Source organism: Antrostomus carolinensis, unplaced genomic scaffold (assembly GCF_000700745.2).
Source record: "Antrostomus carolinensis isolate BGI_N321 unplaced genomic scaffold, ASM70074v2 scaffold2512, whole genome shotgun sequence".
Classification (NCBI taxonomy): Eukaryota; Metazoa; Chordata; class Aves; order Caprimulgiformes; family Caprimulgidae; genus Antrostomus; species Antrostomus carolinensis.
This window is the reverse complement of record NW_010300427.1, coordinates 164,252-173,293: the sequence shown is the minus strand read 5'-3', so window position 1 is coordinate 173,293 and position 9,042 is coordinate 164,252. Positions and strand designations below refer to the sequence as shown.

Here is a 9,042-nt window from a genome sequence, read left to right as displayed (position 1 = left end):
TGCATCTCACCTTTCTGTTCTGAGGAGATGCTAGTTGGCACAAAATTCAGAGGACAACTGTATTTCATGTTTCTGATCACAGATTTGCCACAGAGACGCCAGGTTTGCTAGGGAAGGCTAGTTCAGCCATTGCTTTGCTGAAGAGCAGCCAGCACCTCCCTGACTTGACAACCTGTTTTTGTACTTTCAGGTGGTTTTAGATGGAGCAGTCTCCTCTTTGCAGCTTTCCAATTTGACCTCAAACACTGAATATCTGTTGTCTGTGTTTCCTATTTACGACACAGTTGTTGGGGATGGGCTGAGAGGCGTCACCTCCACATGTAGGTCGTGAGTAGAGAGAATTATGCTGATGTATGGTTATGAGAAGTGAACAAAGCTCTTTGTGACCATCTCAGACTGGAGCCTGGCATTGTATTTTTCCCCCTCCCTCAAGTTCAGTCTGTCTACAGCTATATCCATACACGGAGATGTTCAGAATTTGATCAACCAAAACCCTGAGCAACCTGCTCTAATTTGACCCTGCTTCGAGTAGCAGGTTGTACCAGAGACCTTCAAAGGTGCCTTTCCATCTACATTACTCTGCAAAGGAAACCACTGTCTTGAGCTCCCCTGACATGGCAGTAGCACACCCTGATAGAAAGGTCTTGTAAACTCTTGCTGCTTTTTTATCCCTGGGCTCCACATGATTTAATTACTGATCTTGGTCAAGCGTTAGATGGGAGGTAGATGTCCTCCAGCTTGCAGTAGCTGTCACAAAGCCAGATCTCTGTGGTTTGAGCTGTTGCAGACCTCATACACTGAAGATACCTTTCTGCCTTCTTTTTCTCTTCAGTGCCTTTGTCTCCCCCTCGCTCCTTGCGCGTCTCTGAGCTGAGTCACAACAGTATCAGGCTGAGCTGGAAGGCAGCCCAGGGAGCCACGCAGTACCTGGTGCTCTGCTCTGCAGCTCCCAACGGAGCAGAGGACTATACAACAGAGGTAGAGTTCATGAGAATAATGACAATATCATTTTTTCCCTGTCTGGGCTGAGTTTAGTTCCAGCTCTAGCCTTTGTGAATTGGTATCATGTGTTAAAAAAGTGTCAGCATTATTCCCAGCGACATCTTTCATGGAAGATATTTTTTTAATGATGTATCTCAAAGCAATTTTTAACTGTGAGGGTTTCACATGGGAAATTAAGGGTTTCACAAGGGAAATAAAGTTCTCTCCATAGGGAGAGAGCTACTTATCTCATAGGGCCCTGGAAACCCAGGCACTGAACTCACATCTCTGCAGCCCCAAGTGTAATTCCTGTATCCTTAAGGCTGTACATAAATGTCTTTGCTTTGTTTATCTTAAAATATTGATTGAAAATTTGTTAGGGCAGTTTTCACTGATGTCTAAAACCAGCCCTGTGGTACTGCATAAGAATAAAACCATGAATGGAAAATCCTTAAGAATATCAAATATCAAGGATATATATCCCTTTGTAATGTGTGCATTTTATTGAGTTCTCTGGAGTACCTGTAGGCTGAGGATATGACTTTAAAAAAACAAACAAACAAAAAGGAGTGGGGGGAACATGTGTTTCCTCTTTGACCCACACCCCCCCTGAATACAGAGCAATAGAAGTAACTGCAGGATGCTTTTCAAAACAGAACAATTAATGCCTTATTCTCTGCTTTCAGTGCATAATTGTGTTGGTTTTTATTTTTAAGATTCAGAATGTTTGAAGAGAGACCAACTTTTAAAATTGTATTTTAACACGTTAGAACATTTCTGCAGTTACCTGACCCTACGCATTGTAAGAATGCAATGTTCTCAGGCTATGGGATGTCTGTAAAACCAGCATTATAATGTTCCCAGCCTTTTATAAAACTGTTCTCCATTTTGTACAGTTTTATTGTATAAGTCTCTGGGGGGTGTTTCTGCAGTGAGCAGACGGTCGGAGGAGAGCTGTGGCCGTGCTGTTAGCGGCAGGTGGCAGCAACCCGGCTGCTATGGGTCTGCTCTTCTGCAAGAGCTTTCCATGTGTCTGAGCAAAGTGGGATCACAACTCTCATGTACTCCCTGATCCAACAATAACATTGTCATTGTATAAAAAGACTTGCAGCTCTGCAGACCAGAGTAGGAGAAGGTGATGTGCACCCCCAACTAGCTTGGTGTCCTTTGGAAAGAAAGGCAGAGCATTGACCACTGTAAAGTACCTACCCAAGTGGTGAAGTCTCAAACTGGAGAAGTCCCCTTAGTGTAACCAAAGGGACCTTGGCTTGTGTCTCTGTAAGGTCTTTCTCTGTTAAGGTTGTTGGTGGGTACCCCAGCACTGAAGGGTACCAGGGGTACCTAGGGAAGTTGTGGAGTCCCCATCCCTAGAGGGATTTAAAAGATGGATAGATGAGGTGCTCAGAGATCTGGTTTATTAGTGGACAGGTACAGTTGGACTGAATGATCTCAAAGGTCTTTTCCAACCAAACGATTCTGTGATTCTATGAAAACATCTCTCTGTTGACAGGTGAAGGTGTCCCAACCTGAGGTCCTGCTGGATGGGCTGTCACCCAGCACAGAGTACTCTGTCGCGGTGTATGCGATGTATGGGGAAGATGCGAGTGATCCAGCCAGCATCCAGGAAACCACCTGTAAGTGCTGCTGCTGGTTACTGAGTTGTTATTAAACACTTAAGGCAGGAGAGATGTGTTAAATGAGGTGCTTCCCATATTGTGCATGTGGCTTGGAAACACGCTGCCTCTTCCCTGCTTGATCCGAAGAGAATAAAGGTCCCCGAGGGGATCTCTAATTATATGGTGAACTGTGAAAAAGAGATCTTTTTTTCACCCTGGGAAAAGGATTCCTGAAAGAACTGTTCCCTGAGGTCCTTGGTGTTTGGAGAGAAAAAGGGAGTTATTTGGTTGTTTCTTCACCTAAAGCCCAGACAGCCTTTCATGACATCCATAAGGATGGCATAAAGTGAATGGTGACATGAAGAGAATATTTTCCCACATGGTGAATGAGTCTTTTAGTTCAAGGTGGGGTCATCTAAGAGCAGCAAGAGTCAACCAGTGGCATTGCCATAGTGCAGCCTGTGAAACCTCAGAGTGTTGTCACTAACTGTTGTTGCAGTGGCCTTGAGTCCTCCCAGATACCTGAGCTTCTCTGAGCTCAGCCACGCGTCCGTTCGAGTCAGCTGGGAGGCTGCGTCCCCAGCCGTGAAAGCTCACCATGTCACCTATGTCTCTAGCAGAGGGAGCAACACTGGGGAGGTGAGTCCTCAAGGGGTTTGTAGATGGAAAAGAAATTTGGGAGATCAGATACTGCCCTGTTCTCCCTCAGCTGGTTCAGGGAGGATGTATCTGCTGGCAGTGTTGTAACTCTGAAATGGGCACTTTAGATGCAGTTGCCACCCATGTGCTAACCCCTCTTCAGCTGTCCCCATGCTCCTCTCCCAACACTCATACAACTCCTCCACTGCAGGTAGAGGTTCCTGGCACTGCAACATCCACCGTCCTGAGACCTTTGTCCTCCCTCACTCAGTATTTCATCAGTGTCCGATCTACATATGACGAAGGGGAGTCCTTTCCAATTACTGGCAATGTTACCACCTGTAAGTAGGGAATGGAAACGCTTTTGGTTCCAGTAACTGGTGACAAAATTGGTTTGTGTGTGTCTGAACTCGGGTGCTTTGATGATCAGTCCCAGCAGCTTATGGCCAAAAGTCTTGCACAAACCCCATATGATTGTTTTATTTTGTGTGTGAATATGTCCAACTGTGTTATGCTTAAAATAAGATAGAAGGAATAAAGAGAGGAAGCAAATGAAGAAAAATACTGATGTATCACTAACCTCTGTGTCCTTGAGAGCCCTCCTAGCCTTCCCCCGTTTACAGTACCAGTGTGGTACGTGTCCTCTCCACAAATGAGATAATCCTCCTTAATTAGGGTTTAAAAATAATTTACCCCTTTCTGTCCTGATGGCTGTTGTCATATGCATCTGAAGAAGTGAAAGACAGGCTGGTCTCAGACATCTGCCTGGTTGATGTTTTGCTCCCTGACCATCTGTTCCTCACCTTGGCTCTGACAAGACACTGTCAGTACCTGGGCTTTAGCTCATCTTCCTTCTGCATCCCTCAGTAAAGGTTCCCCCGCCGCGTGCACTGAAGGTTACTGAGCTCTCCGGGAACAGCCTCCGACTGCAGTGGGAAGCTGTCGCTGCCTCTGATGTGGTTGTCTATCAGATCAAATGGAGCACGGCTGGTGGAGAGAAGCCTCAGGAGGTATGGACCCATGCATGACTCTGGGGAGACTGGGTTGGCTTTGTGCCTGTTTGATGGCTCTGAACTCGCCTGCGAGAGTGGCACAGAGAGGTGCAAAATTATTCAGGTTAATGTCCTCAAGAAATTAAACATCTCAGCAGCCAGATGAAGGAGCCTATGGAATAAGACAGGGTCTGGCTCCGTTCAATGGAGCTGTCACCTTGAGTGGTGGAAGTGGGAGAGACAGCAGGACAGCAGGGTCAGAGTCCTACAGGCTCTGGGAAGATTGCAGAAGTGTTCTGGAAAATCTCAAGGATGAAATTCAATAGGGACAAGCAGAAAGTATTAAGCTTAGGCAGGAATAATTAACTATAGGTGTACAGGATGTAGAACAAACAGCCAAGAAGCGATTCAGTAGAAAAAGATCTGAGGTTGCAAAGAATCACCAGTCCACAATGTCAAGTTGTTGTGAAAAAGACAAAGATAATACTCAAGTATTTATAGCTGCAGATAATGCCTTTAAGACAGGTGAAGCAACTTTTGCTTTCCTCAGTGCTAGTAAACACCTACTACTTTTTGGGATATTGTTCTTCAAGAAGGATGAGGTCCAACTGAGAAGCACACAGAGGAGTATGACCAGAGACAGAGCTGGTGCAGGAGGGGCAGGGATGGACCAGGTGACCTCTTCCATCTCAAGTCCCTGTTTTCAGTATGAGTTGAAGTGGATTAAATACACAAATCTCTCATAAAATGTTTGACATTTGAGCTGGAATAGAGGTGTGCTGAGGTTTTGGTCCTCAGCACATCTAAAAGCTGGAAACTGGCCAAAGGGATTTCATGCTCAGGGCAGGTTGACTGCCTTGTGTCAGAGCACTACATTGTGATACTCAAGTAGCTGCTAAACATAACTGGGAGCAGCACATGGGCATCTACTCTGTATTAATTAGGGCTGGAATTTTGCTTTTGCTTAGATGTGTGCAACCCACAACAGTGAACTTTGTCCCCAAAGCCCAGTGCTAACTCATTTGTGCCTATGGGTAACCTGTGAGACAGACATTTGGATGATGTGAACCAGCCTGAGAACTCAAATGACTCATTTTTTTTCCCCCACTGCAGCTCTCCATCGCTGGAAATGTGGTAACTGCTGTCCTGCCAAACTTGCAGAAGAACACTGACTATAAAATATCCATCTGGGCCTATTACAAAGATGGTGCTCGAAGTGACACGGTTTCTGTTCAGCACAGGACCAGTAAGTGATCCTTGCTCGGTATCCACAGGATAATAAAAAGAGTATGAGATTCCTCAGAACCCATCACAGATCAGATCTGGTCATCTCTAGCTCTGAAAACCCAATCCCAAATGTCTGAAAGTGACTTGAGATATTTAGCCCTACATCTTAAAATGTTCTGAATTTACCCTGAGAAAAAACAGGCTGGGCAAACACAAGGAGGCTGGTGCATCTTATAGGCATCTGATACCTTTGCAAAGTGTTTTATGTCAAATATATTGCCCCCCCTCCTTGCTTCTGCAGAGTGCATTGATGCAGATGAATTGCCTTCCTGTGGGGTGTTCAGTTGAACATGTCACTGTGCTGCTAATGGATGTTTCCTGTTAGTAGAGTATTGTCTGTTGAGGAGAGTGAGGATTTCTTCAGCTACGTTGTTATTGCTGAGCTGTGCTTCATCTGAGGGCACTTACAAAAAATGAGAGAGAATCCTGCAGGCAGATTCTGTCTGGAAGCATTATCTAAATCTTGCTTTGTACAGGCAGGATATGAGGTTAAAAAGCAGCACTCCCAGAGGTCCTCTTAATTAATATTGCCTGGATAATGGCTTTGTTGGCAGTGAATGCAATGCAACTCATTCAGCTGCAGCAGTCCTCTCCTCCACCTCTCAGCTCTCAGCCTGCTTTGCTGAATGAACCCATTTAGGCTGGTGTTGAGCTGATGAAGATCAGAGTGAATGGCAGTCTTGGAATAAGAAGGTCAGGTTTTATTAATAATGAATAATAATAATATTTGTTTATAAAATGCTATGTCATGCAAGTACCTAGGAGCTGCATGCTGACAAGGAGAAAAAATAAATGAAAACATCTTGCAGGTATAATGATAAAGGGATATTTAGAGATATTTAGCGGCTTTGGAAAATGAATGGTTGTGTTTTAAGCCATGAATTATAAAATGTCAGAGGAGTTCCCTCAGCCCACTGCATATGGCATGAGATGGTGCCCTTCTAGGTATGATAAATGCCTTCAAGTTCTTTATCCAGTTCCTCAATGAGCTCTTCCTACCAGAGTGTACATTGCAACTAAAAGGGCTTGAAACATGGGGAAGAAAGAGAAAAAACATGACCTATATAATCATTGCAGATGAATATTTTGATGGAGCGGACTCCGGGGTTTTACTTTTATTTGAAAATGTGCCTGTAATGCTGGTTAGACCCAAGAGTGAGCAGCCTGGGATTCCTCCTGTGGAGGAGCAGAGGTTCAAGAGGTAATTGGAGGCACAGATGGTGTCCTCTGTGTCAGAAATGCTTCTTTCCTCCTGGGCAGCTTCAGGAGGTGACCTTTCCACGGCTGTCAGATCCATGCCATCAAATTCTGCCAGGCCTGGGGGCTTTCCAGAATAAAACTAACTCAGAACACTTTCTTTAACTTTCCTTTTGTTCACTTAAACAGAGTCTCCACTTACCTCAGCTGAAGGAAATAGCCAAGGCAGCCAGCAAAGTTGCAGATGTACAGCACAGCACTAATAAAAATGCTGTTGAAGTGACTTTACCTCCCACACTTGTTTTCTTCTCCGCTTTACCTTGCGGTGAGGCACAGCAACAGCCTCCAGCCTGATTCAGCTGCCAGCAAACTTGGTGCAGCTTCAGGAAAAGTAAGCTCATTTTATACAGAAAACAGAAAGAGGATCAATGAAGATGCAAATGATCTTCATTCAACCTGTGCTCTAAGGTCACCCTAGACTTTGCTGGGTGGGCAGAAGAGCCTTACAGGTAAAACTGCAGAATAGAAACCTCATAGCCTGGGAATGTGTCCTTGACTGTCTTTAGGGCTCACCCATCACTTATAGTGTCTTTGGAATAAAATTCCTCCTTTTCTTCATCCAAGACTTCTGTATCTTCACACCAGTGTAGGTTCAAGGCCAGACACATGATGCTTTCCTGTGCAACCTGCTGTAGGGAACCTTCTTCAGCAGCGGAGTTGGACTAGATGATCTTCCTGACTAGAAGGTCCCTTCCAACCCCTACAATTCTGTGATATATGGGGAGCAAGACACTGCTTGGAAACAAACTGCAGGAGTAGATGACCCCACACTCGAGCCCCTTGTTTGAACAGCAGATAGATTCAGCCCACTATGCCTTTCTCTTACTGACTCAGCCTCTGCTCAGAGAAATCACTCCAGCCTCTGTCACTGGGTCCAGTTTGCTACTCAGCAGGACCCCAGGGAAAGAAAAGCATTTCCATAATTAAAAATTGCTCAGCTTTGGTCTCTAGCAAACTCTTTTCTGGCTGTCCATGGCTCAGCCCATCACCAGTTTAGGATACATCCATATATCGCAGAGCAGGGCCAGAAAAGGGAGAGAAGCTGAGGGACACTATGTGCTCTCCTACTCAAGGCTGTGGGTGTGGGTATGAGAAGCACCAGACAAAACTGTTGTGTTATGGCCGCTCTGGGGATTTTTAGAATAACTTTAAAACAGAAAAAAAATTGGAAATATATTAGAAATTATGATGGATTAATTTTGAAGTGTGATGCAGGTTTAACCAGCAATCAAAATGTTTGTTTAGTGCATCTCCAGACCTTTGATGAAATTCAGTTTCAGTTCAGGACTTTATGAAGGGTGTCCTTCAGTGTTTGACTGTTATCTATCTCCTTTCCTTAAGCTTCCAGGACTCTTCCCTCCTTCCAAATGTTTTTTTCCATGTTCTAGGATTTGAACTGTTGAATGCTTGAGTTGTACTGTTTTGTACTCGAGTAATCCTCATCTCTCCAGGATATGTTCTCTCTCTTGCCTGGTCCCTCGGGTGACTTCTTCTGCTCTGGGTGTTGATTAACAACACCGCAAAGCACTGAAGTGTTCAGAAATGGGTTTGGAAGCAGATGCTGCTGGCCCTGTTTACAGACATTAAGTACTTGCCTTTTATGCCTTTCACCTTTAATCCTCACTGCAGATTCCCGGAGCCCACCCACCAACCTCTTCATTGACTCTGAGACCCCCACCAGCCTCCATGTCCACTGGACCCCTCCCGACGGCCGTGTACAGCACTACAAAATCACCTACAACCCTGTTTCTGATGCTGGTGCTCAGCAAACAGTAAGTGTCCACCTCCCTTGTAGGTGACAGGCACTTGGAACAGAGGGACGTGGGGACAATTTCATGCCCAAGGGAACTCTGTTCACTCCAGTAAGGCTTACCAGAAGGATAACTGGTTTGCAGGAGTACAAACCCAAATCTCTTCCCCTGCCTTGCTGGTGTGTTGTTATGTGCAGAGGACCTCCGGGCTTCTTTGTGATTAAGATATTTTTGTCCATCAAAGCTGCTGATAACGCAGCTGCCTCCCTTCTCTGGACTTGGGAATTCTCAGAGGCAGAGGAGTTTAGGCTAAACCTACTGCCCCTCTGACTTAGGGAGGTTAAACATTAACTCTTTAAAACGTAGCTTTTCTACTCAAACCCAGACTAGTTCCCATGTTATAAGGGATTCTTGCTTCATTTTCATGGGGAATATTGGGGTCTTTGCATAGGGGAATGCTCTTCTCCTGGACACATCTGCTCCCATGGCAATGCATGACCAGGTTTCCTCAGCGTGCTT

General features: G+C 45.1%; 1 protein-coding gene across 1 annotated transcript in view; it reads left to right on the top strand.

Moving 5' to 3' along the window:
- Window positions 1-9,042, top strand: part of LOC104521211 (collagen alpha-1(XX) chain-like) — a 44,625-nt gene that overhangs the window by 12,630 nt on the left and 22,953 nt on the right. Inside the window, 8 exon segments of the mRNA XM_029083795.1 lie at window positions 191-320; window positions 833-978; window positions 2,492-2,615; window positions 3,097-3,236; window positions 3,448-3,577; window positions 4,104-4,246; window positions 5,342-5,474; window positions 8,402-8,544. Of these exon segments, the coding sequence (XP_028939628.1) occupies window positions 191-320; window positions 833-978; window positions 2,492-2,615; window positions 3,097-3,236; window positions 3,448-3,577; window positions 4,104-4,246; window positions 5,342-5,474; window positions 8,402-8,544 (1,089 nt within the window).